Genomic DNA, 25,761 nt, shown 5'->3' on the forward strand with positions numbered 1-25,761 from the left:
TGAAGCGCTCACATATAATATGATCCCATGTTTGCTTTAAGTGCATCTGAATAAACATGTACACATTGGTATAGAAAACAATTCACAGGTTTGACGCCAAAATGTAGTAGTGATGGTTCGGGGCATATTTTTTTCTCTCTTCCCTTCTGTCTACCCTATCTGTAGTTGCAAATTTTCCCACAGTGAACCCGCATGATATTTTGTATCCTAAAACGTAATGTAGGGGCGCCTGGGTGGCTCAGTCGGTTAAGCGTCCGACTTCAGCTCAGGTCATGACCTCACGGTCCGTGGCTTCGAGCCCCACGTTGGGCTCTGTGCTGACAGCTCAGAGCCTGGAGCCTGTTTCGGATTCTGTGTCTCCCTCTCTCTCTGACCCTCCCCCATTCATGCTCTGTCTCTCTCTCGGTCTCAAAAATAAATAAACGAAAAAAAAAAAAAAGGTAATGTAACACAAGGTTTTCGTTGCTTTGATTTTTCAATAGGTGCCATCCGGCTACTCCCAGGTTCTGGCCAACAGAGATACACCCACTCACCCATCTCGGCCACCAGTGCCCGCTCTCGGCGGAAACTGGGTGCCCTCTGCCGCAGAGGACTGTCCCGGCCGGAGGGTCGCCTCTGGGCTCGGCTCCTGGGTGTGCTGGGCTCCACGGATCTTCTGGGGACTGGAGGGCCCCTGGTCTGGGGATGGGAAACTGCGTCCCGGGGCTCAGATGCAGTGAAGGGCTGGGCCAATATTCCTGCAGTGCTGAGGGACCGTGGCGGGAGAGACATGTTGAGATCGCCCTGGCCTCCGAGCCCCTCCACGTTCTAAGCCAATGAGCTCCTGACCTCTGGGACTTGGCACCCGGGGCAGTACGGCGTTTCTGAGGATGTGCCCCCGTTACACGTGCATTTGTGTATCGAGCCGTCCACCTGCCTACCCGCAGGGGCAAAATTATAAAGCTCAATTTAATTTTTAGAAAATATACAGAGAAACGGAATTTCTAATCCTTTCTTCCCATGTAGCCACAGGGAGCAAGGCAGGCCTCCTGGAGGTGGTGGGGGGGGGGACTACCCCCAGCTTTGGAGGCTATTGCTCTACATGGTGGCTCATCGCTCCACCCCTCACCGAGTGCCCTCCTCCACCCCTGCTTTGGGGTTCTAGCCCAGTCTCTTCTCAGGGAGTCGCCCTGATTGCCCTTTACCCTTGTCTTCTGCTCCCCTCCCGCTACCCACTCCGTAGATCTTCATTTACCATTCAGTCATTCGTTTGCTTAACAGATACTTATTCCCCAGTCTGTCGCTGGTTGGTTGAGTGGGGGATGAGGTGAGGGCTCTGAGAATGCCCGGGTCATCAGCCCCTGTTCTAGGCTCACGGCACTTATTCCCAGGTTACCCCTCTGCACACAAAGCCGATGGGGAAGGCGGGGTCCCGGAGTACCTGATGTGGGAGAACCGGTGCTCTGGCGTTTGGGTGAGGGGCGACACTCTACTGGTTTCTGAGCCCACGAAACCACTGTCTGTCTCCGGGGATGCCATCCAGGGCTCCTGAAAGAGGCAGTGTCCCTTTAAGTCTGAGGAGTGTGCCTAAGGCACACTGGAAAGGTCTTCCCGATCCTGGCCTGGACCTCACATTCCAGAAGCTCACAGGCCTGGAGGCTGGCCCAGCTCCTGGCGGCCAGGCCTGCGGTGTGAGAGTCCTCAGGCACTCGGGAACAGCACCAGGCCAACAGCAGGGACTCTCCATGTCCCGGGAGGACCCTGAACAAGTCCTGCTTCCCTGAGGAGTTGGGGAGGCCCTGGGGAGAGACACTGTAGCAGATTTCTGGAGCTGAGGAAGGAGGGGAGGAGAGGGAGAAAGCCGTCTCACTGTGGGGATGGGATTCACATTTTCCACATGTCTTCCAGCTTGGGCCTGGAATGCCATGGTCCTGTCTGATGGCAGAAAAGCCCGGGCCCAATGAATCGGGAAAATAAAATTCATCAAATGTGCACACCTCCTCAACAGTGGGTCTAATGAAAGGTGCAAAGAACACAAACAGGCGACCCAGGTGCCTGCCCTCAATGAGTTCGTGGTCTAGTGCAGATTGCTTACTACAGGCTCATCAGGACTACAGGTGTGTGTGTGTGTGTGTGTGTGTCCACATGCATATATATGCATTATTCTAGGGGAGGCTCCATTGCATAAGTCACATTTCCATAGTGATCTGTGACTCCTGCAACAGTTTAAAAATTGCTACTCTAATGTCACAAACAGGCCATGGAATCAAGGACTATCCCCCCATCTGTGCTAAGCAGGCTCAAAGAAATACAGACAATGGGCCATAAGCTTTCAGAGGACAAGAGGTCCTGGCAGGGGGGCAGGGGTACGGGGAGCTACAGCAGAGAGGCAGCACCGGGCATAAGCCCTGAATGTTGGGGCAGAATTGTGCCTGGTAGAGATTGGGAACAGCAGGCATTCTGGAAGGGTGTGAGCAAAGGCCCGGGGGCAGAAATCCCCAGGAGATCCACGCTCCATGCACAGATGCTTACCTCTAGGTGGGGCCCACCAGCTTGACGCAGAGACTTCTGTGGAAGGTGCTCAGAGAGGCCGCTTCCCTCTAAGCTGGTCAGACTGCTCTGGTGGGATGCCAAAGGCTTGGTGCCCCGAGGGTGAGGTGGCCTGCTGGGGCCCGGAGGAGGAGCTGCCTCGACTTTGTCCAGGTCCTGGAGGTAGCCATCTCTGGCCACGGATGCATGGAAGCCTGCTGGCTTTACAGACACCATCTGCTCCACAGTCTCCCTGGCAGCGGGGAGGGGCAAAGCACGTCTGAGCCCTGGCATGGGCTGGGCAGCCCTGTCCTGGGAGCCAAGCAGTCTGGGCGCAAGCTCTGGGGTCAGACACCCCTGGCTGCCCACCCTGTGTTTTGTCACCGTTGAGCTGTGTGGCCTCGGGCAAGATTCCTCCCCTCTCTGAACTTCACTTTTCTCCTATATAAAATGGGGAGGGCCCGCAAAACCTACCCAATGCACTACAGCAGAAATAGTGCGGAAACAAACGAGCTATCATTTCCCAGGCGTCAGGAATCTGCACACTATCTTCCCCATTTCAGCCATTTCATTAACTTCAATCTACTCAAAAGGCTCATGTCATCATTATAAATGGAAGAGCAGTCAGTATTCTGTGTTACAAATAGAAACTAACTTTGGAAATAGACACAAGACCCAAGAACACATTATTGTTACATTCTAGGCAGATCCTCTTGTCTGCTAAAGGCTCTGGGCCTGAGGTCTGCTCGCTTGTTCTTTTTAAAGGAGGATCAGGAGAGGCAGTGAAGACATAATGGCACGGGAACTTTCTCCTGGAGGGACTTGGAAGGTCTGAGGCTGAAGAGGACAGTGACATTATCTCACGCTGCATCTGGCCTGCCAAAAACCATGTCCGGCCCCACCCCAAATCCCTTCCGGTGCTATCCACAGTGTATAGTCCACACTGGGGAGAGACGTGGGTCACAGGCCAGGAAAGCCACTTCTAAGCTGTAACGAGCCGTCGAGCTCAGTAGGATAATCACCACCCCTGTGGTTTCAGAGCTGGTCTGGGGACAGGTAGGGGAGGCTCAGTGACATACTTGAGGGGGGTCCTGTGACTTCTTTCAGCCGGTGCTGGGAGCTGCCTTACGGGCATCCCGGTGGCCTCTGATTTTCTTGGAGGTGGAGCTGGTCCGTCAACTTCTACCGAATGCCCTTGCCCGTCCTTGTCCTCATCCTCGTCCTCGCCCTCCTCCGGCTTCATGGCTTCTGGGACGGTCTTCACGCTGAGGTACCTGAGGAACACAGAGGAGCATGACTCTGCCCGGCAGGGCCAGCCAAGATCCAGTCACTGGGCCGGACACCCCGGCCTCACCCCTGCTACTCACCGCTCCAGGAGGCCGTGGAAATCCTGCTCCACCGGCAGCTCCTTATGCCTGGGTGGGGCCGGGAGGCCCAGCGGCCCGTCCTCCGTCTCACTGCTGGCGGTGCTCAGCTCCACGTTCATATGCGATGGGCAGGGGCCGATGCTGGCGGCGTGAGGCTGGGCCAGAAAGGCGGAGGGGCAGAGATTCAGCAGGTAGCCAAACACCACTTCCTAGGGACCTACCTTTCACCAGGCTCATGCGGGGCACTGAGGACTTAACAGGATAGACTCGCTGACTCTATCACCCTTTCCTGCGCATGCAGAACGCAGGGACTGATCGCGCGACCTTCGATACTTGCTGCCATGAACGGAACACCTGCCACATGCCAGACACTGAACAGGCACGACTGCACAATAGTCCCTCCAGTACCTACGGCTTTTACAACCCATTTTACAGACAGGAAACCGAGGCTCAGATGACTTGCCCAGACTTACAACAGAAGCGAGGGGCAGAGCAGAGACTTGAAGCCAGATTTCCTGCCAGAGGCACCTCTCCTGACCTGCTCCTGCTGGGTATGGACACCCAGCCCCCAAAACACCTTCATTGTGGGAGCACGGGAGCCCCTCAAGATGACGCACTTGGGTTTGCACCCGTGAGCGCGTGAGGTAGCACCTGGGGGGGCTTTCCACAGTGTGAGAGTTTCCCCTACATCACTGGGCCACCAAGACCTCCGTCGTCATGGCTATCTTACCAGCGCCCAGCCCTCCGTCGGCCCCCGCCTCACCTACCATGCTGGTCCTTTCTCCTGCTCCAGTCCCTAATAGACATGCCTTCGCAGCACAGGGAGCAAGGCACAGAAGACCCCACTACTGTCACCTGTGTGGCCGCTATGTGACCGCTATCCACTCACTCTGCTCAATTATGCAAAGCAAACTGTGATCGTCTCTCTTGGGGCTGTGATTTGGGCTAGAGAGACTTCTACAAAGTCCTTTCTGTGCAAGGCCCTTGTCTAGGGTCTCCTGACCTGTGCACAGTCCCCAACTCCATCTAGTGCTACAAGCAGGACGCTGGAGGCCACCCCCATTCCCCTTCCTCTCACCACCACTGCAAGGCCAGGCAAATGTGCCTTCTACACCTGTCTCAGGTCCACGCACATCTCTCTATCTGCCCTTCCCTTCTCCCACCTACCTGCCGATCCTCTTTTAATACCCCCTGCTGAAAACCCAGAAGAGTTTAAGGCCAAACCCTTGATGTGACCCACTAGCCCCTACATCATGGAGCCCCCGCCTTCCTCTCCAGCCACAGCTCTGACAATTGCCCCCTCACCTTCCATACTCTAACCACAGGGCCTTTGCACCGGCTGTTTCCCCTGGTGCATGGCTTCTGCTCTTCTGCGTGTAGTAATTCCCACTCATCCTCAGATCTCATTAAAACTTTTCTTACTCAAGGAAAGTTTCTCGGGGCCTCTAAACTCAGTCATGTTGCCCTGTTCGTCTCCTAGAGCCCCGTAATTCTCCTTCAGACCCCTGAGCAAAATAGAATTAGTTCAACAAGACAAGCAACTCCATGAGTATTAAAACCACCTACTTTTTTTTAAGTTTATCTATTTATTTGGACAGAGAGAGAGAGAGAGAGAGAGAGAGAGAGAGAGAATTCCAAGCAGGTTCCACACTGTCAGTGCAGAGCCCGACATAGGGCTTGATCTCATGAACCCAACATAGGGCCCGATTTCACGAACCATGAGATCATGACCTGAGCCAAAATCCAGAGTCGGATGCTTAACCAGCTGAGCCACCCAGGCACCCCCCACCTATTTTTGTTGGTCGGTTTCCCACTGAATTCCCACCACGTGTCTCGGGTGCTGGCATATGGTGCCTACTTCACAAGTATGTAGTGAAGAAGTCGATTAATGAAGAAGAGAAGGAAGGAAAGGTCCGGTATGGCTGGGCAAAGAGGTACCTGAGGGCAGAGGGTCTGGGTGGCGGGTGTGGGGGCTTGTCCCGAAGGAGAAGGCAGGTGCACTGGCTGGCGTGGAGAAGGCGTGGCTGGGGGGCTGTCTGGAGTGGAGTCTGACCCGGCTCGCTCAGGCTCAGGCTGGGTGTGGTCCATGCGGTCCTTCAGCTCTTCCAGGCGAATACCCAGCTGGAATATCTCCTCCTCTAGCACTCTGGGGAGACATCAGCACCTGCACCTGTTACAGCAGCCACAGCAGGCAGGTCTGGGAGGCCGTGCTTCTGAGCGGAACTTCCAGAGAATGCCCATGGACGGTCCAGTTAATGTCCCAGTTTGGATTACGTGGAGAACTCGGAAAAACAAGGTGAAAGGGGACTCCACTGGGAACAGGTGGCCTTTGCCTGAGCCCCCCTCTGCGACCAACAGGCTGTGGGGCCTGGAGTAAATGCCTTCCCCTCTGGCCTCACTTCTCTGCTCTCTGATGAGCAGTTTCAGGTCTCATCTCCAAGGTCACGTCTCATGGCAATGAGTCCAAAAGGACACACACTTCAGCCTTCAGGTGAAGGCTGCTATGCTTCTATGCATAGCATAGCAGCTTCTATGCTGCTAATTGGGGTAGGATTTCTCCCTGTTCCTGTAGCACATGAATTATGAGGACAAAGTGTGCCCCTCCCGGTGACTGAGGGAACCAGAGGCCTCCCTCCCCAGCACGTACCTGCCTGGATCAAATTTGCCGGGCGTCCCCTGGGGGCCGGCCAGCTGCTGGGCCGGCTGTTGCTCCCTGCAGGCCTTCAGGTACTCCTCCTCCAGGGCCGCGTGGGCGGCCTTTAGCCGCTGGAAGCCCTGAAACCAGACCAGGCCAGGAGGACCTGAGTGTGCAGCCCCCGTGGGCTCTGTCCTTGCAGATACAGTGGATGAGGTAGCTCACGGTGGGGTGGGGCAGGAGACCCATCCTCTGGGCCCCTAAGTCCCTAGAAGGCTGGGGTGAGGACTCCCTAAAACCTGCCTGCCCCCGTCTAGCTCTCTGCCATCAGACTGGCAAGGCCGAGGCACGGCTTAGAGCCTCGGCACCGGCTCCAGAGAGCACTAGTGTTTCCTAGATAGACCTACACATACCCCAATGTTCCATGATGGTTGCAGGCCAAATACGCCATCACTACGTCCCCCTGTGGGCCCAGTACTTGAGCGACCACGGATCCTCATTCTTATTTTCCAAACTGTGGATCTGGGAACAGTAGTCACTCTTTTCCCAAGTGCTTATGGACTGTCATGATAGATGACCATCACTATCACACTGCTGCTAACAACAGCTAAAATTTACTGAGCACTGAGGTTCTACGCTAAAGCAGTTGGCATTAGTCACCGAATTTCCAACATAGTCCTAAGGACAGGGGTAGTTTATCACCTTCATTTAAAGAGGAGAAACTGAGCCACAGAAGGTTATTTAAGTTGGTGAAGGTCACACAGTGAGGGAGCAAGTTGTAGGCAGGATTTGAACCCGGGTCCTCCAGCTCCAGAGCTCGTGGGCCTAACAGTGATGTTAAGCGTCCACAGCAAAGGTGGTGACAGCTAACAGATGGCTAAAACTCAGGAAGAAGGGTCATTTCCCCTGGCTTGTGATCATCCCCATCCCATTCATTCTATGCTGACAGCAGACTGAGTTCAAGGACAACCTAGAATCTAGTCCCCGGGCAGGCTTGATCTTCCAACAGCTCTTGACCTCCTAGATGTGGGGGAAGTACGACAGAGGGGAAGAAAAAGAAGCGTTCCGTTTTTCAAGGTCCTTGCTCATGCACTCAGTGAGATAATACAACACACATCACATATTTTGCAATTGGAAAATGGATGATGCCTATATGATAACATAGTAATTAGTAACACAGTAATGACGTAGTAAAAATATAGCATTTTGTACAAACCAGGTGTGTTGTATTTGCCCCTCTCCACCCCTCTTCAGCTCCCCTCCCCACCCTGCTCTGTGCCTCCAGCATCAGCGGGGCTCCACACCTGCTGGCTTCCCAGGGGGGTCTTGCCTAGTGGGAGGCATCTGTAAGAGGTCAAAGGGCGGGAGGAGAGAGACCTGGCAGGGAAGAGCTGTGGGCAGCTGCCGGTCCCCAGGCTGCCCTGTTCCTTGTCGCATCCCCTGACGCTGCCCACGGCCCCGCTCACAGCCCCTTCATTGACCCCACGCTCCCAGCTTTCAGAGCTCTACCTGCTCCTTTCCCGGGGTCCTGCTGATGCAGCAGAAACCTCGATTTTATATACGACTATAGTTGTCCAGAAACACCAAAATCCAAGAGGAAATAAGCCCATAATGGTTAGATTAGGGCTCCCCTCCCCTTTCCCCCTTGGTTTTCAGATACTGGGCAATCACTTTTACAAGAAAAGAAAATTTTTGAAAGGGCAAGTCTCTTCTGGTGGCTGAGAGGGAGCCAGATGGGTGGGAGGCGGTGCAGGCCAGGGATTACCACCGCGGACTCGGGAATCAGACAGACCTGGGTCTGGGCTCCGCTGCCTACCAGCCGCGTGGCCTTCAAGTCGCCTGTCTCGGCTTCCCCCGCTCCATTCCAGTTAAATGCGGGCGATGACTGTAACCACCTTACTGGCGTTCTATGATAAAACGCAATCATGTGCATCGAAGGCGTGCCACAGTGCCTCTGGCACACCACCACCACCGCTTAATCAGTGGTAATACTGTGATATACTGATCCTTGTCACGGCAAGCTAAGCAGGGGCTGTCTGCTGTGAAAGGAGACGGTGTGTCTGAGATTCTCTGGCCTGTGTTGCGGCAGACGGGGCTTCAGAGACTCCACTTTGGGGGACAGAGCAGGTGTCTGGAAGCTCCAAGGGCATCTCCCGAAGTAGACGGTACCTTGAGTTGGTCCTGGGGCGTCAGCCGTCCTGCCTGCATCAGCCCTGCGAAGGATTCCACCTGGACATCGGGAGGGGAAGGAAACCCACTCTAGTTAATCCGGACCCTGGAAGGTGAGGCCTGCAGCCCCCATGCTTAGCCACATTCGCGCTGTGGCACCAGAAACTGGGTCCCGCCTCAGGATGTGGGTTTTCTGCCAAGCACGGAAAGGCGGATGCCAGAAACTGTCTCCACCACTGGCTCTGGTCACGGCTGCCTTTGGAAAAATCAAAGTGGAGCCTCCCAGAATTTATCAATAGCAAAGCACGCTCACTCATGGGCATGAAGGTCTATGACACAGGATGTTTACTGCAGCATAATTGCGGGGGCAACAGAAACGATCGAAAAGCCTATCTGTGGAGTAGTATGCAGCCATCAAGAAGAGGAAATGGTATGTGTGTGTGCTCACGTATAAACTAAGACCTACTTTTCAGTGTCAAATTGAGGTATAGCCCAGTCTTTATAATAAGCTACCATCTGTATAAAATAGAGAGAGAGAGAGAGAAAAAGGAAAAATATAAATACATTTGCTTATATATTATAAACTACCTCTAGAAGGACGCAAGAAACTGAAATATTAATTGCTTCTGGGGCAGAGACCTGGGTGGTGGTGGGGACAGGGATGGGAGGAAGCATTTCTACTCTATGGACCTTCTGAACTCTGAACAGAGTGAATTCATCGCCTTCCCAGAAATAAACACTCAACTTCAGGATATTAAAAAAGTCAAGGTACAGCATAGCATACATACTTGTGTGACCATTTCTAAGAACACATGTGTGTGTTGAACCCTTTTGCATGAAACAGAAGGGCAAGTATGGGAAAAAAGACTTTTCACTGAATATGCCCTTTATGCTATGTGAGGTTATTACCATGTACATCTAATTACCTTTACAAAAAACTTTTTTTAACAAAGAAAAAAAGACAAAGGATGGTTTGGGGCTTTCTAGGATTTCTAGGAAAGCTCTAGATTAGTGCCAAAATGTAATATAGAAATTTATATAAATTATACATAATTTATATAACATAGAAAATAGAAACATAATGCAAGCTACGTATGCAATTTAAGATTTTCTTTTTTTTAATTAAAAAAATTTTTTTTATCTTAGAGAGTGAGAGAATCTTAAGCAGGCTCCACACTCCACACGGACCCCAACGCAGGGCTCGATCCCACAACCCTGGGATCACGACCCAAGCCAAGATCAAGATTCGGACGTTCAACCGACTGAGCCACCCCGGCATCCCTGCAATTTAAAATGTTCCAAAACATAGAATAAAATTCTAAAAAAATTATGTCAAATGTAAAAATGTAAAAAAGAAACAGGTGAATTAATTTTAATAATGTATTTTATGAACCTAAAATATCATTTTGACATGGAATCCATGTAAACAATTCTTGAGATATTTTATATTCTTTTGTCACATGAAGTCTTTGAAACCCACTGTGCGTTTTACCCTCACAGAACACCTCAGTTTGGACTGGTCACATGTCAAGTACTGACCAGCCACATGGTCTGTGGCTCCTGGATCAAACAGCACAGCCCTAGGTGATCAGGGGTCAGCTGGTGCCCCAGCTCCTGCTCGGTGTGATGACCTTGCCTTTGCTTTACAACACACAGGACACGAAGAAACATCTCTCCAGGTATGGAACTAGGAGGGTGGTGATAAAGCAGGAGAAAGGACTCGTTCAGGTTACTATGATGGATGAGCTTGAGGAAGCCAGACACAAAAGGACGAAGATTATATACATCTATTTATAGAAAATGTCCAGAAAAGGCACACCCAAGGAGACAGAAAGTAAATGAGCAGCCTCCAGGGTCTGGGGGGAAGGGGAATGGGGGAACTGCTTAATGGATAGGAGCTTCTCACTGGGTGATGAAAAAGATTGATTGTGGTGATAGCTGCATGACTGTGAATATAGTAAAACCCACTGAAGCATTAACTTTAAAGGAGTAAATTGTATGACATGTGAATTATATCTCAACAAAACTGTTACCAAAAAAAAAAGAAAAAAGAGGATGCTTGGTATTTCTCCGAAGGAATGTGTTTGATGGCCATGATAATATATGTAACTACTGCATTTCCCTTTTCACACTGACAACTAGGAAGCTCAAAACCAAACATGAACCTGGTAAAGCGTTCAGGGTCCAACAGGACATTTTGTTTATTCACTTTACACTAAGTTCAGTCTATTTTTTTCTACCCTTACTTCCCCTTTGCTCCATTTTCCTCACTTCTGTTTTCAGAATGTGGTTGTCATGCGTGTATTTTCTAAGCTGCTTTAAAGCACATCTGGCATAAGGCCAAGTGTGCAGTTAAAAATAGAGCTACAAACAATTCACAGTTATTTGGACTGTTTGGTGAAAGCATAAAGGCCCTTTGAGAAGGGACTGAGAATTTATTTCTGTAATGAAACGCACTAAGAAAGTGGGATGGTTTATCCCAAACCGGAAGAGGTAGAGTTGAGATTCTCTTATCCTTCCAGAATCCTGGAGGAGCGGTGAGTCTCCCCTAGGGGTGAACCAGGAGACACTTTCAAGCCCAACTTGAGGGAGTTTGATGGGACACAGTGCCAAAAAAAGGGAGTTAAAGCCAGTACTGAGTGACAAGGAGGAGGCTGTAAACCACGTGGCCTCTAAACCAGGAGGGAGAGGCCCACATTTTCGAGATGGCCGAGTTACCTCCAGCAGGGGAATGACAAGGAGCCTTGCAGAGAGGTTCTTACTCAAGCAGACACTGCTTTCTCAGGTGAGTTATGTCTCCCTCGTTCCCCTCACCTTGGCCAGGAACAGGCTGGCCTGAGAAGCCAACTCCTGGGTCCGCTCTGCTGACGGCTGGTCCTGGGCGATGCCCGGGTTCTCCGGAAGCCACTCTGGGGCAGACGAGGAGGGGCTCAGGTCTCTTTGAGCTGGTGGCCACCCTGGAACACACAACCACTGAACGCTGGGGCCAAGGGACCAACGCTGAACCTCAAAACCACACCCTCACCCTCCATCATCAAGCTACAACTGTCATATCGAGATCACACTGTCTTTACATGGGCCCCAGGAAGTGGGCTGGGCAGGGTAGCCCAGGTGCAGGAGAGAACGAGGTCTGGATCTGCCCCAGATCACACAGCTGGGGCCAAGTCAGGCCTCTGGTTTCCCAGTCAGTAGCTCAGGCTCTAACTCAGAAGGACTCGAGTTCAAATCCCTACCCCACCCCCTTCTGCTTGTAGCGGCGTGGCCTTCAGCAAGTCCTCGGCCCTCCGTGCCTCGGTTGCCCTAACTGTCAGCGGGGTTGATGTGGGGATTAGGTGGGATCCTGCACGGCAAGGCTTGGCACAGAGCCGGGCCCCCACATGGGCTCCACAGTGACATCAGTGTTCTTTGTTACTCACTGGGCCCAAGATCCCCCAGCTGCTAGAAGCAGAGCTAGGGCCCCTCCCGACTGCTCTGGCTCTAGGAAAGATACATGGTTTCCACATCTCCATTCCACCTCTTCAAGTCAGACCTCCCAGACAAGGGCCTCACCTCCCTCCCTCCCCTGACCTGAAGCCAGTGCCACCCTAAGGCCAACCAAGCCCCCCCAGAGCAGAATCACAGGCAGAAGGCCCTCCAGTCACATTTCCTCTCTGACTCACCGGAGGCCCCAGAGGCCTGTGGGGCTTCGGCAGGGCCCGACCACCGCTCCACAGACTGGGGCTGTGGGATGGTGAAGGACAAGACCTTGGTCCCCCGGGGCACCGTCCCTGTGTGGATGCTGTGGCTGGGCTGGGGCGGGTCTGAGTACAGGTTCACCTGTCAGGGAGGGGAAGGCATGAGCACAGCCAAGTCAGGGTTGGGGCAAAGTCCCCGTAAGGCCTCACCTTCATTCACACCATCGCTCAGGCACTCAACAAACATGTCTTGTAGTAATAAATACTATATTTGAGTGGAGCCCTTGGGTGGGGGCCAAACAATGGGCCAAGGATGTGCGTGCCCTTTCACGCCCTCTTTAGGCAGTCCTGATGGGGAGGCAGGATAGGGACTATCATCCCCATTTTACAGAAGAGGAAACTGAGGCTCTGGTTAAGTCATTCACTCAAAATCTCCAGCTATAAATCCTTGGACTGAGACTAGGATCCTACTTTGACCCTAAAATCTATGGTTTTCCATATTAATAATTTTAAATACTACTTGTTATAATAATTGACAATGTGACCACAATTATAACTAATACAGTACTTCCAGCAAGTATAACTATAATCATATAATAACATATTAGTAATAAAACATTTTCAATAGTGATTATCACATTGATAATAACAGCGATGAATGGTGGTCTGAATGAAGGCGTCAGCCAACGAGTGAACAAACGAACCTCTCAGCAGTAGCAGGCCCCCCTCATCCGAGGATGGATTTCAAACGGTAAACAGCCTCACGTGGGAGAGAGAAGTCTGGAATCAGACCGACGGCCGGGAAAGGCCACGTGAAGCACGAAATTAGAGGAGACCCGTGTATGGTGGTCAGTGTAGAGGCGGGCAAGCCGTGGTCTGTTTTTTTCAATAGTGTCTTAGTGGGCACAGCTATGCTTGTTTATGTATTACTACGGTTGCTTTCGTGCTGCAACGGCAGGGTTGAGTCACCACCGCCGAGGCTCTACGGCCCCCAAAGCCGAAAACCTTCACTAGCGGGCTTCACTGCTGCTCCCTTTTGAGTCCCAGAACGGGTGATTTCTCGGTGCACAAAATGCGTGCCACCGTCCTCCTATTCATCATCAGCATCTTTGTTGCTACGACCATCGACCATCGTTACACACCACCATCACCACCACCATCATCACCTCCGTCATCATCACATTTATCACCGTCATCATCACCACTGTCATTTTTACTGCCATCATGGAGGCAGCTCCCTGGAAAAGCTACTCCCCTGTGGTGCCTCAGTGCCCCCAGCTGGTCAGGCAGCCTATCTCACTGCTCCCTGCTGCCCCAAGGTCAGGAGTGCAGAGTTTAGGGTATGCCTGATAGAGGGAGCGCCCTAGCCCCCAAGCAGGCAGCCTGTCCCTGCTTAAGCTGCTCTTCACGTCCTGGCTGTGGCAGAGAAATCTACTCCAAAGTGAGGGACAATGGCCCAGCATGGCCTGGCCCCCCTTGCCTCCCCCTCCTTCAGACCCAGCCTCTGATGAGAACAAAGCTGGATTTTAATAATCCTCTGGGCCATCTGCTCAGACCCGCCTGTGGGGGCTTGCCCACCAGCACCCCTTTCCTCCCATGGTGACCCAAATCTGGGGAAGACCCAGCCCTCCTGCATGCTCCCTGTGCCCCACCCTCCCCCTCCCCCAGCCACAGGCCCGGCCCACCAAGGCCCAACCTGGGGAACTACAGGAACATGCCTGCTGTTCCAGTAGAGGGGCCAAAAGCCCTTGTAGAGGCCTCGGAAGGGGGAGCTGGAGGTGAGTGTGGGTAATTTGAGGCTGTTCAGGCCCCTCCCTCTTGGGATCTATCTCCGGACAGGCCAGCACCCACCCCAGCCCTCCAGGGTGCCCCTTTTAAGCCAGGGTATCCCATGGAGCTCCCTGAGGCTAGATTAGCTCCCTCAGGGGGGTTAATCAGTGAACAGAAGACCAGGGAGTGTGGGAAATGCGGGGTTAAATAACTGACTAGTCTTTGCACAGATGGGTTTCTCACAGCCTTTAAAATGCTAATGGGCTTTATGAATGGGGTGAGGAGGGGGGGAGTAGAGAGAATAGGCAATGTTTCGCCCAACTCCTCTGAAGACTAACCCCGATGCCCCCCACCCCCACCTCCACCAGGGGCTTCTGGACCAACTAGTGGTCATCAGAAACACACATTTTAGGAAAGGCAGTTTTATGTCACCCCCCCGCCTTCCCCTGATTCTGTCTGGGGTGGTTTCTGGTCTCCTCAGCCCCTCCAGATCCCCCTGCAGCTGAGCCCAGGGACAGCAGCTGGGGGGAGGTGACTGCAGGGCAGCAAATCGGTGACATCACCATCAACTCTGGCCCTAAGCTGGGGGAGAGAACAGAGTCTGGCAGTGATTCCCGAGCAGCCCCGGCTCCCTGCCCCCACCCCCGAGTCCAGATCCAGGGGTGCCCTCGGCCCAGGCCTTGAGACTCCGTCAGCCCTCCCCAGCTGCAGAACCCACCATTACCTAGTCTGGTTCTGCTACAGAAGGTGGGGTTAATAGTGGGCTTTGAAGACAGACTGCTGGGCTCAAGCCCCAGCTCTGGCACCTACTTGCTAAGTGACAGGCACATTTCTTACCTTCTCTGTGCCTCAGTCTCCCCAGTAAACACAGTATTTACCCAGTATTTACCCAGTTTCCTGGGTAAACACCCAGGACAGTGGTCAGCAGACATCACCATCACTATTGCTCTTACCACTGTGACACCATCATTCTGCCTTGCCCATGTGCCTTTGCCACACACCCGGTGCCACAGCCCAGGTCCCGCTCACCCAGGCGTGGGGAAAAGAGTGCCCGCTCTGGAGTCAGGCACACATACGTTTAATCCCCAGCTGTTAATCCCTTACCAGCTGCAGGGTGCTGAGTGAACCACTCGGCCTGGCTGTGCCTCGGTTTCCTCTCGTGAAGGATTTCATATGAGGTGACCCTGGCAGTGTACGTAGCCTGGGGCCTGGCACCTTTAACAGCTCAGTAAATGCCAGCCCCCTTCCCTGGGTGCCCACCCATTGCTGCCCACATGCTGTTGGGCTGGCCTGGGTGTCCTCAGGGCAATGTCCCCAGCCTGGCTCCCTCCCACGTGGGCCCACCCCCTCCCCCTTGGGCTCTGAGCAGACAGAGTAGGGGGCTCAGCAGAACCCCGGGGAGTCCACTCCCACCAGCTCAGTCTGAGGGAACAGTGTTACTGCCTCCATGAACTGGTCTCCCTGGCAAGGGCTCTGAACAGGAAGCCGCTCTGGGATCTCCTGAGTCTTCAGGGTAGAGTCCTCAGAGCTGGGGACAGGGTGAAAGGGCCAGCTGGGAGCTGTGCTCCCCCAGGCCCTGTGGGACCGTGGCGTCCCCTCCCCATCAGGCTCCGGGATGGGGAGCCCTGCCTGTGCTGCTCCCCCAGGGCAGCTGTGAGATTGGGGGACCGGGAGAGAATCATCCTGCTTCCGGCATCCAGATGACCTGTGCTCGCCCTTCTCTTGCAGGGAACCCCCAAACTAAGGAGTCATTTTTCTAGAAAGCCAAGTGAGAGTGGGTGAGCAGGTACCAAACACAATCCCCAGCCTCTCCCACCTCCCCTCCTATGCTCCTCTCACACACGAGACAGGTCTGGGTCATTAGCCAGGACGAGGCGACTGCCTGTGGGGAGACCTTGGGTCCCCACCGCGTCGGGGGAGTACCCAGGGCAGGAACTTCACCACAGCTGTGCTCCCACAGTGTCCACCCCTGCCCATGCCTGCACCGGGCATGGCTCACCTGGGCACCCCATAAACACCTTCAGATTAATATTAGTCCAAACAAGAATAGTCTCCATCTTTTAGAAGTGTTTGCCAGGCCCTGGTACGTGCTTTCCGGATACTGACTCATTCTCCTATGTGAGTAAAGGACGAAGCAAGAAGAGGAGGGAGGGGATGCTCCAAGGCTCTGCCCTGACCTTGAACTTTGGCCACCTCTGCCCCTCCTAGGGACCCAACTCCCAATTTGTTAGATGGCCGAGCTGAGGGTCTGGACCCAATGGCCAGTTCCTTTCTCCTTGGAGCTTCTAGGAGTCTGCAGTCATGCGGGCAGGGCTCCCCCGGGAAGGACGCCTCCCCAAACCCACCTGCGGCCTCCCCAAGGCCCCCGCCCTTCCACCGGACTCTGGGTCCGTAGTTCAGACGGCTAGAAGGAGCCTTAAGACATCGGGGGGAAGCCACTGACTCCCAGGAGGAAGGTCTGTGTGACCCCTTTCACAGATGTGCCCAAGAAGGCCAGGGTGGGAGGGACCTGCCTGTGTCCTGAGGTGGGGTGGGGACACAGAACTGCTCCCACGGCAGGACTTCTTCCATTTTCTCATCACAGCTGTCTCAGGGACACCTCACAGCCGTGTCTCAAGAGGCCTGAGAGCAGCCTGTAGCAGGGGAGGGGTGCTGGAGCATGACAGGGACAGGCCAGGTGGGGGCCCTGAGAGAGGAGGCCAGCGAGAGGGCAGATCTGCCTCTCTGCACCTCAGCTCCCACCCACTTCTCCACTGAGGCCTCATGGGGCAAGAGGGGGGCAGGGGAAACAGGAAGCCGTGAAGGGCTGCAACAGGTCCCGCTTCCTGCCTCACCCCCACAAAGGGGAAGGTCCCAAGTGTAGAAGTCTCAGCCTCCTCCCAAGTCGTGTGGGGGCTGGGCAGGACAGGGGTGGATGGATTTCCCCCTGCCACACACCGGACATTCGGTCAGGGGGGGTGAGGGGTGAGGCTGTGCGCGAGACATTCAGGAAGGCTCAGGCCCAGGAAATAAGCACCAGGAGCTGAGCAGAAACTCCGTGCTGCAACCTTGAGGCTCAGAGAACCCAAGAAACTTCCTTGGGGTCACACAGCTGGTCAGTAACGGAGCCAGGAGTGGAGCCCAAGTGCTGCTCTGGTGAAAACACTGGGGACCCCAGATTCTAGGATTCAAGGACATAAAAGCTCATCAACAATTAAGGAGATAGAGCCCAAAGAGGGCAAGGTCGCTGCCCAAGGTCACAGAGGGACCTCGTTGTAGACCGAGGGCTGGGTTCTTCTATCCCCAGGGTCTCAGGAGGCAGGAACAAAGACCATGGGAGAGTGACATCTCTGGGGGCCGGGGCCCCACCTCCACCCTACCCAAGCCAGTACCTTGGCCCCAAGGCGCAGCTGGTCGATGGTGTTTTCCGCCTCTGCGTACTTGGTGAGTAGCTTGTGGTAGTCCTCCTGCGAGAGACGGAGAAGAACACGGTCACGCCCCTCACCGTGAGACCCCTCGTGGGAGCCCGCCCCCCAAAGGGCTCCTCAGAGCGCTAAGAGCTCAGTGGTGGGAGCGGAGCAGACCCCTTCAGGCTCTCGTGCAACACACACCCCGGGGCCATATTGTGAGTGGGATAGAAGGCAGGATGGTCTGCTGACATCACTAACAGTGAATCAGGGATGAGGGCCTCTGCGCTGCTTCACCTTGATATACAACCCCTGTCACTGCAGGCTACAACTATTTGCTCATCTGTCCACATTCTGGGGACAGCTCTGTCAGCTCGTGTCTGTCAGCTCTGTCACCTATATCTTCCCCACTGCTTTATTCCCAGGGCTTCAGGGGCATGTGCTTAATAAGTGCTTTTTAATTTTTAACTTTTTAAAGAGTCTATTTATTTATTTTGAGAGAGAGAGGAGTGCAAGCAGGGGAGGGGCAGAGAGAGAAGAAGGGAGAGAGAGAATCCCAAGCGGGCTCAGCACTGTCAGCACGGGGCCTCAACGCAGGGCTCGAACTCACGAACCGCGAGATCATGACCTGACCCCAAACCAAGAGTCAGACGCTCAGCCGACTGAGCCACCCAGGTGCCCCTTAATAAGTGTTTTCTTAAATGGTGGATAGAGTGAACCATCCAGGGGTCCCACAGAAGACTTGAAAATCACAACTGCCTGTATGTACTGGGGGGTTACTATCTGCCCTAAATAAAACTGAACAGCTTCATCAAACAAGTCACGACAGAGAAAAAGCAAAAGTAAACGGCACCGATCGCCTTTGAAGGATGTTGGGGAACAGATGCATTATTCTGAAAGCTGGTAATTAGAGGGACAGAATCAAGCATTTCACCTGAGTTTCCCGTGTGAACGAGACCTTGGTAACCAAATAGTTGATGCGGGAAAATTTGACTTTAGAGAAGATTTCCAGCAAAAAAAAATGCAGAAGGAATGATGGCATTAGGAGACTACCACTTTGTCACCCCAAACGGAGGACAGGATCAAGGCCATGACTGTCGGTGACCACTGGCCTCACAAATCAGAGAGGAGCAAGCATCCCATGCCTCCTGAATGAACCGACTGTGACATGCTCTTGCCAAACACATCACTACCCACATGGAGCTCGTGGTCTGGAGGGGAAATAAACAGAGAACTGCATCCTGGAAAAGCTTCTAGCTCTAGACGGACGATATACAGGACAAGGAGAAGACAGTGGAACACGTGAAGAGATATGAGAGGGTGTATTGGCAAATTCCAGGATATGGGAGACTCTACAGGACACAACAGGTGTCCTCAAAAAATCAATTACAACAAAGAAAGAGGTTTGAAAAAACCGGGGGTCGGAGCGGGGGAGACTTGAAAGGCACACTGATCACATGTGATAGATGAGCTGTGTGTGGACCATGATTTGAACCAACTGCAATAAACAAGCCATTTGTGAGAGACAGGGGAGACCTGAACACTGATGCTGGATAATATTAAGGAACTGGTGTTGACTTTTAGGTATGCTAACGGTGTCGTGACGTTTAAGATAGAGTCCTTATCTTTAGACATACACGGTAAAATACTTCTGGGTAAAATGATCTGACACCTGAAATTTGCTTCCAAATATTCCAGTACAGTGAGTCGGGGGGGAAGAGGTGGGGCCTTAGATAAAAAATGTTGCTGGGGGCTGTATGGCAGGTACATGGGCGGAAGCAGGGTGGTGGGTACGTGGGGGCTCGTTATACCATTTTCTCTCTTGCGTATGTTCTGAATTTCTCATAGAAGTTAAAAACAAGCACATACGGACTACCCTTGTGGCTGCAATGCAAGCACTGCCCTTTTGAGCAAAGGGCTTGGGACTATCTTCACAGCCCGGGGAACAACCCTCCCTCTATCAACTGGGGGTTCCTGGCCCAGTCCTGAGTCCTCCCACCCGCATAGCCTCGAACCCAAGCCAACAGGTGCCTTGGTGACATGCCTGTAGAAATGAGTCCAGCTTACCTGCAGCTGGTGGACCAGTTTGGTGGCTTGTTCAGGAGTCTGAAATTCTTGGGGTACCCTGGTGATGGGGTGGGGAGAAGGTGGGTCCTTTCCCGGGCAGGCTTCGCCGCTGCTCAACAGTACCTCCCGCACTATCTCAGCAGGTGATTTGAAGATCAGCGGCCTGGCAGGGCCCTGAGACTGCCTGCTGTGGCTCCTGGCCTTGGGGGGGTGGTAGCTCTCATCTTTAGGGAACCTCACCCGGGGTCTCACCTTGGAGAAATCGGGGAGTGGGTAGTTCAACTGCCCCCGCCCATACTTGGAGGCATCAGATGATGAGTGGCCAGCCAGAGTGGCTCCCTGCCTGGGTGGCACCCTGTCTTGCCGAGCTGGCCTAGGCAGATTCGGAGGGCTGATGGAGCCAGTGAATCGAGAAGGGAGTGGCTTAGGTGATGTCCGTGTCCGTTTCCAGGCTTTGTCCCTCAGCTGAGGGCAGGAGAGGCCGGTAGTTTCTTTCCACTTGTCTGCTGGACACTGGAGGCTCTGGCTCTGGGGTACCGAGGAGTCCTGGAATTCTGTGGGGGTTGCCACAGCAACGCCTCCCCCAGTTCTGGGGTTTGGGTTTAGGAGGTGGTGGCTGGAGCTCTGTGGTAAAGTTTCCTCCAGGACAGTGGGCTGGGGGACATCGGTTTCTCCTTCCCAGGTAGAATCAAGGCTGTCATTGGGGTGGTCAAGGCTCACAGTCCCACTGCTCCAGGACCTTGCAGAGCTGAAGTCAACAGTTGGGTGGACCTCAGAATGTTCTGGAAGTTTGTCTCCACTGGCTTGTGTGCCAGGGGCCACCCAGCCTGTGTCCTGACCCCACCCCACAGCCATGGGGCTGGTGTTTCCATCGCCCCCTGAGCTGAGGCCAGTCTCATACTCCAATCTTGGGGAGCCCTCCCCAGCTTCCTCCACCTCAGGACCTCCGAGGGCTTCATCCGGCTCCTCTTCAGTCATGGCAGATTGAGGATCCTGTTCGGGAAGCCAGTTGAGAGGCAAGTTGGAACTTTCTGGGCTGTCCACATCCTCTACCTCAAACTCTGGAAAGACAGGTGATTGTTCAGTATATACCAGGTCTGGACTCACTGTGTAACATTACTTGAGTCAGTTCACCCTTCTGACCTTTCATTTCCTCATCATGTCGGGAGACAAGGATCCCAGGGATCCCCCTCTATGGCCAAGTGCTTACCTAACACCCCCTCTAGTTGTCCCCGGTCTTCCAAACCTGATCCTCACACCTGGCTGTCCCCTCAGTATTTCCTGTCTCAGGCTCCCATCTAGTTGCACCAGCCAGAAACTTGGGAAGCACCTTGGCCATCTCTCTCCCCCAACCCCCATAATCCATTCTGTCACTGGGTCCTGTCATAATTACCTCCCACAGAGCTCTCAAACTCACCTACTGCTCTTAAGTCCCATGCCACCTTTGCTCTAGCCAACATCCTTTCTTGCCTGGACCACTGCAGTAGCCACTTAATCATCCCCTTAAATCTCACGCTCATCCTCCATCAGTACATTCCTGTTCCCAAGACAGAGTAAGGTCCCAAGATCCCCACCTCCCTCCCCATTAGCTCTCCTGGTCCATCTGTTTTCTACAGCCCCCCTTCAGTCTCACTCGGCTCCAGCCATGCCACAATGCTCCCACCACAGGGCCTTTGCAAATGCTGATCCTCTCTGCCAGGGTCCTCTCTCCCTCTCCTTGCCTAGTTAACTCCTATCTGTCCTTCAGGCATTAGCTCAACCTTGACCTCACCAGGGAATTCTTCTCACACCTCCTTAACTAGGTCAGATTCTTCCTTTTCTAGGTTTTCACAGGACTAAATACCTCTACTTTGAAACACTTATCGGAGCTCCAGTTTTTCATTTACTTACACGATTGGTTCATTAATAGTTTTCTCCCCCACTATACTATAACCTCTACAGGGGCAAGGATAGCCTCTGTTTTTGTTTACTATTGTATTTGCAGAGTTGATGCTCAATATTTATTGACTGAATGGAAAGAAGAAGAGAGGGAGGGAGGACAATAAGGTATGCAAAGCCCCCAGAAAATGGATAATTGTTGTAATTATTACATAGTAGTAATATGGATAAAATATGAATAAAAATATCCATCTACCCATCCATTCACTATCCTTCCAACCACTTACCCATCCATCACCTACTCACCCATTGATCCAACCATCCATCCTTTCAATCATGTATCCATCCACCTATCCATCCAGCCACCCACTCACCTATCCATCACCCATTCACCCATCTGTCCATCTATCTGTCCATCCACCCATCCCTTCCTCCATCTATCCACCACTCCACCCACCCACTTACCCACCTAGCCATCCATCTATCCATTCACCTATCCAACCATCCATCACCCATCCACCCATCCATCCACCTATCCATCTAGCTACTTACCCACCCATCCACTCACCCATCCATTGCCCACCCACCCATTCATCCATCCATCTGTGCATCATCCATTCAGTCCATGTTTATTGAGCACCTACTCTGTCCTAGAACCTATGTCAGCCTCAGGAATAGACCCAAAGTTTCATGAGACACAGTCTGGGTATCATCAAGCACAGACCCTCTGCCCTGGGCTGATGCACCTTTGTCATAACCCTTGTATCACTCTTTGCTCCCCTCTGGCCTTTCCCCCTGGCACCTCTACATCCTTCAACTCCTTAAAATCTCCTTCAGCAAGTCTCTCTTGTTTACAGCAGCACATGTGAAGCCCAGAGAGGTTGAGTAATTGTCAAAGATCATGCAGTGGCTCAGAGTAGTCCTGAACTGAGGACCAAAGTCCCAGTCATGCTGGCGAGTTAGTCTCTGCTGCTGGGGGTCACACAGTGAGGTGGGGAAAGCAGTCTTTGGGGCCAGGAAGCCCTGGGTTCAATCTTGGCTCCTCTGATCCCTTACTGGGGGCCATGGGCAAGTTGCTGACCTCTCTGGCAACCCTGACTTGGACTGGAGGCTAGTCCTTCCTACCTGGCAGAAGGTGGTGAGGAGGGAAGCAGACACGACTTGAGCCCTGCCCAGCTCTGTGGCTGGCACACTCTAAGGGCAAGGGACATGGCAGCAGCTATTACATCATAGCAAGGGGTTACCATGTGACCTCAGGAAGAGATGCCTCTGCCCTTGCCCTTTCATCCCAGTGTATGCCAGTTACCTTTCCCTGAGGGGTTAATGGCTCTCCAGTGAATAGCTGTGGGCAAACCTCACTTTAAGCAGACGTGGCATAAAGAACTTTGGGTCATGGCACAATCTCTACTATCCACAGGGGTCTGCCTGATTCACAGAATCCTAAGTCTGGACATTTCAGTCGTATTGTAAGTGCAACAGACATGTCATATCAAGCTCTCGCTATTCTCAATGCTATCACTACCCCACCTCGCAGATGGGAAAACCAAGACTCAGAGAGAAGGCACCTCTCAGCGGAACTAGGAATTTAGCGTAAGCTGTCTCGATGCAAGGGAAACACTTATTTTAGACAATAAGGGATGCCAACATTCTCATCACTAATTGGGATTTTTAAAAAATCTTAAAAATGGGGGTAACCCCTGGACCAAGCAACTTAAATTACCAAGGTCATGATCAAATCAAATACACAAAGATGTACTAATGACATTCATCTCTGCATTATTTGTAATAGCAAAAACGAGAAACCACCTATATGCCCAGCACGAGATTGGCCCCCAGGTTATGGAAGAGCCACACCAGAAAACTCCTCTGCAGGCATTAGGAATGATTCGTGGAGGGGCACCTGGGTGGCTCATTCGGTTGAGCATCCGATTTCGGCCCAGGTCATGATCTTGCGGTTCCTGAGCTCAAGCCCTGCGTCGGGCTCACAGCTGTCAGTGCGGAACCTGCTTGGGATTCTCTCTCCCTCTCTCTCTCTGCCCCTCCTGTGCTCACTCTCTCTCTCTCTCTAAAATAAAATAAACATTAAAAAAAAAAAAAAAAGAATGGTTTGTGGAGAGATATATGATGAGCTGGGGAAATGTCCTGTCTATTAAAGTTACACGAGGGGCGCCTCGGTGGCTCAGTCGGTTAAGCGTCCGACTTCAGCTCAGGTCACGATCTCGCGGTCCGTGAGTTCGAGCCCCGCGTCGGGCTCTGGGATGATGGCTCAGAGCCTGGAGCCTGCTTCCGATTCTGTGTCTCCCTCTCTCTCTGCCCCTCCCCCGTTCATGCTCTGTCTCTCTTTGTCTCAAAAATAAATAAATGTTAAAAAAAAAATTTAAATAAAGTTACACGAAAGCAGGCTACCCTGTCGGTCATAGAATGCACACTACATTCCCATATAAACATATGGAAAGGAGCATTTCTCTGGATAATAAGTAATTTTTTTAGTTTTTTCTCTTTTTGCTTGTATTTTGTGATATTCCTGCAAGGAGCACTACCACTTATGTAATTCAGACCTTTGACATTTTTAAATGATAGGCTTCATGGATCGTCATTTTTAAAAAGTCACTAAAACGCCCTCCACTCCCCACCCCCCACCAGGAGATGGGCTGCTCAGGGGGCACCGGTCTCACCCTCTCCCTCGGACTCTCCGCACTCGGAAGCCGGACGCTCAGCAGGCTGTGGGGCCGGGCCCCACCCTGGTGGCTGCAGGTGCGGCTGCCCCAGCCGGAAGTCCTCCAGGAGCTCAGGGCTGGTGGCACTGGGAAAGGGCCCCTCTTTTCCCCGTATCCCATCGGCATCCTTTTTCTCTTCGGCCCAGGCCCAGCGTCGCCGCCGGGGCCCCTTCCTCAGGCCCGGCTCGGCCCAGCACACCTCCGTCCTGGAGCTGGCCATCGGGCCTAGCCAGCACTCCACCTGGGCCACTTCATCTTCAGGACACGGAGCCGCCACCGTGGGCGCCTGAGTCACCGCCGGCTTGTCTCAGTACCAGCCATGCTGCCTGCAGCCTGTCGGGGACACAATCCGGGGACAGCATCACTCCTCCCATCCCCTCCCTGCGTCAGAGGAGCTCTGGAACCAGAAAGCCCTGGGTCAGCTCCTGGCTCCCACCCCTTGAGGCCGTGTGACCTTGAGCAAGTCACGCCGCCTCCATTTTCCTCAATAAAGCTGGGGGTGGGGGTGGGGGGATAATTCCTCTCCCTCCAGACTTTTGTAAGATTACCGGAGATACAGGGTCGGGAGCCAGAGTCCCGCACACTGGCAAGAGGTCCACGTATTCCAGCAATACCACCGTGTGCCAGGCTGCATGCATGGGCGCTGGGCGCAGCCCCTGCCCACATGAGAGCCGAGAGCCCCAGGAGGAAGCAGACAAAGAGGCAGCAGCTACAAATCGAGGCGAGCACGACCTGAGAAGCATGGGGTGGGGCAGGACGGGGTGGCGGTGGGGGGGGGGGGTGTTTAGTCCACAAGCCACTTCCTCTGGGAACCTTTCCTGACCCCCCTCGGGTAAGAATTCACACTGGGACATTCCAGTACTCCAAATAATTGAACACAGGTACTCAAACCAATACACGTACGTTCAGAGCAGCACCACACGTAACAGCCAAAAGGCGGACGTGACCCAAATGTCGACCAGAGGATGAGCGGATGCACAGTGTGCGTGTGCACGTGCAGTGTCCTAGCACCGAGCCGTTAAGAGGACAGAAGAACTGACTCACATCACCACAGGGACGAACCCGAAGAACCTGAGGCCGAGTGAAAGGAGCCAGGCACGGATCACACACAGCAGGACTCCATTTCTACGAAATTTCCAGAGTAGGTAAACCCACAGAGCCGGAAAGCAGCCTGCAGTTCCCAGGCGCTGGGGGAGGGCAGAATGGGGGGCGACTGCTTCGTGGGTAGGAGGTTTCCTTTCGGGGTGATGAAAATGTTTTGGAAATAGATACAGGTGGCGGTGGCACAACCTTATAAATATAGTCAATGAATTGCTCCTTTTAAAGTGGTTAATTTTGGGGGCACCTGGGAGGCTCAGTCGGTTGAGCGTCCGACTCTAGACGTCAGCTCAGGTCATGATCTCAAGGTGCGTGAGACAGAGCCCCGGGTGGGGCTCCACTTTGACGGCACAGAGCCTGACTGGGATTCTCTCCCTCTCCCTCTCTCTCTCTCTCTCTGCCCCTCCTTGGCTCACACACACTCTCTGTCAAAATAAATAAACATTAAAAAAAAAATAGGGCGGGGGCGCCTGGGTGGCTCAGTCAGTTAAG

At 53.2% G+C, this 25,761-nt stretch overlaps 1 protein-coding gene across 4 annotated transcripts in view; it reads right to left on the reverse strand.

Moving 5' to 3' along the window:
* The window catches only part of AKNA (AT-hook transcription factor), a 55,239-nt gene that overhangs the window by 15,055 nt on the left and 14,423 nt on the right, over nucleotides 1-25,761 (reverse strand). For 2 of the 4 annotated variants that reach the window (XM_042964649.1, XM_042964647.1), the window contains exons 2-14: nucleotides 24,130-24,504; nucleotides 19,577-20,637; nucleotides 17,495-17,569; nucleotides 12,339-12,495; nucleotides 11,494-11,636; nucleotides 8,680-8,739; nucleotides 6,523-6,650; nucleotides 5,814-6,021; nucleotides 3,876-4,030; nucleotides 3,588-3,782; nucleotides 2,512-2,761; nucleotides 1,421-1,527; nucleotides 534-745 (exon numbers count right to left, since the gene is read on the reverse strand). In XM_042964649.1, the coding sequence (XP_042820583.1) occupies nucleotides 534-745; nucleotides 1,421-1,527; nucleotides 2,512-2,761; nucleotides 3,588-3,782; nucleotides 3,876-4,030; nucleotides 5,814-6,021; nucleotides 6,523-6,650; nucleotides 8,680-8,739; nucleotides 11,494-11,636; nucleotides 12,339-12,495; nucleotides 17,495-17,569; nucleotides 19,577-20,637; nucleotides 24,130-24,391 (3,013 nt within the window). In that variant the 5' untranslated portion in view covers nucleotides 24,392-24,504. Of the gene's footprint in view, nucleotides 1-533; nucleotides 746-1,420; nucleotides 1,528-2,511; nucleotides 2,762-3,587; nucleotides 3,783-3,875; nucleotides 4,031-5,813; nucleotides 6,022-6,522; nucleotides 6,651-8,679; nucleotides 8,740-11,493; nucleotides 11,637-12,338; nucleotides 12,496-17,494; nucleotides 17,570-19,576; nucleotides 20,638-22,579; nucleotides 22,665-24,129; nucleotides 24,505-25,074; nucleotides 25,172-25,761 lie in introns of those variants that run through there. The other 2 variants (XM_042964648.1, XM_042964650.1) reach the window with 2 other exon arrangements.

Source organism: Panthera tigris, chromosome D4 (assembly GCF_018350195.1).
Source record: "Panthera tigris isolate Pti1 chromosome D4, P.tigris_Pti1_mat1.1, whole genome shotgun sequence".
Taxonomy (NCBI): domain Eukaryota; kingdom Metazoa; phylum Chordata; class Mammalia; order Carnivora; family Felidae; genus Panthera; species Panthera tigris.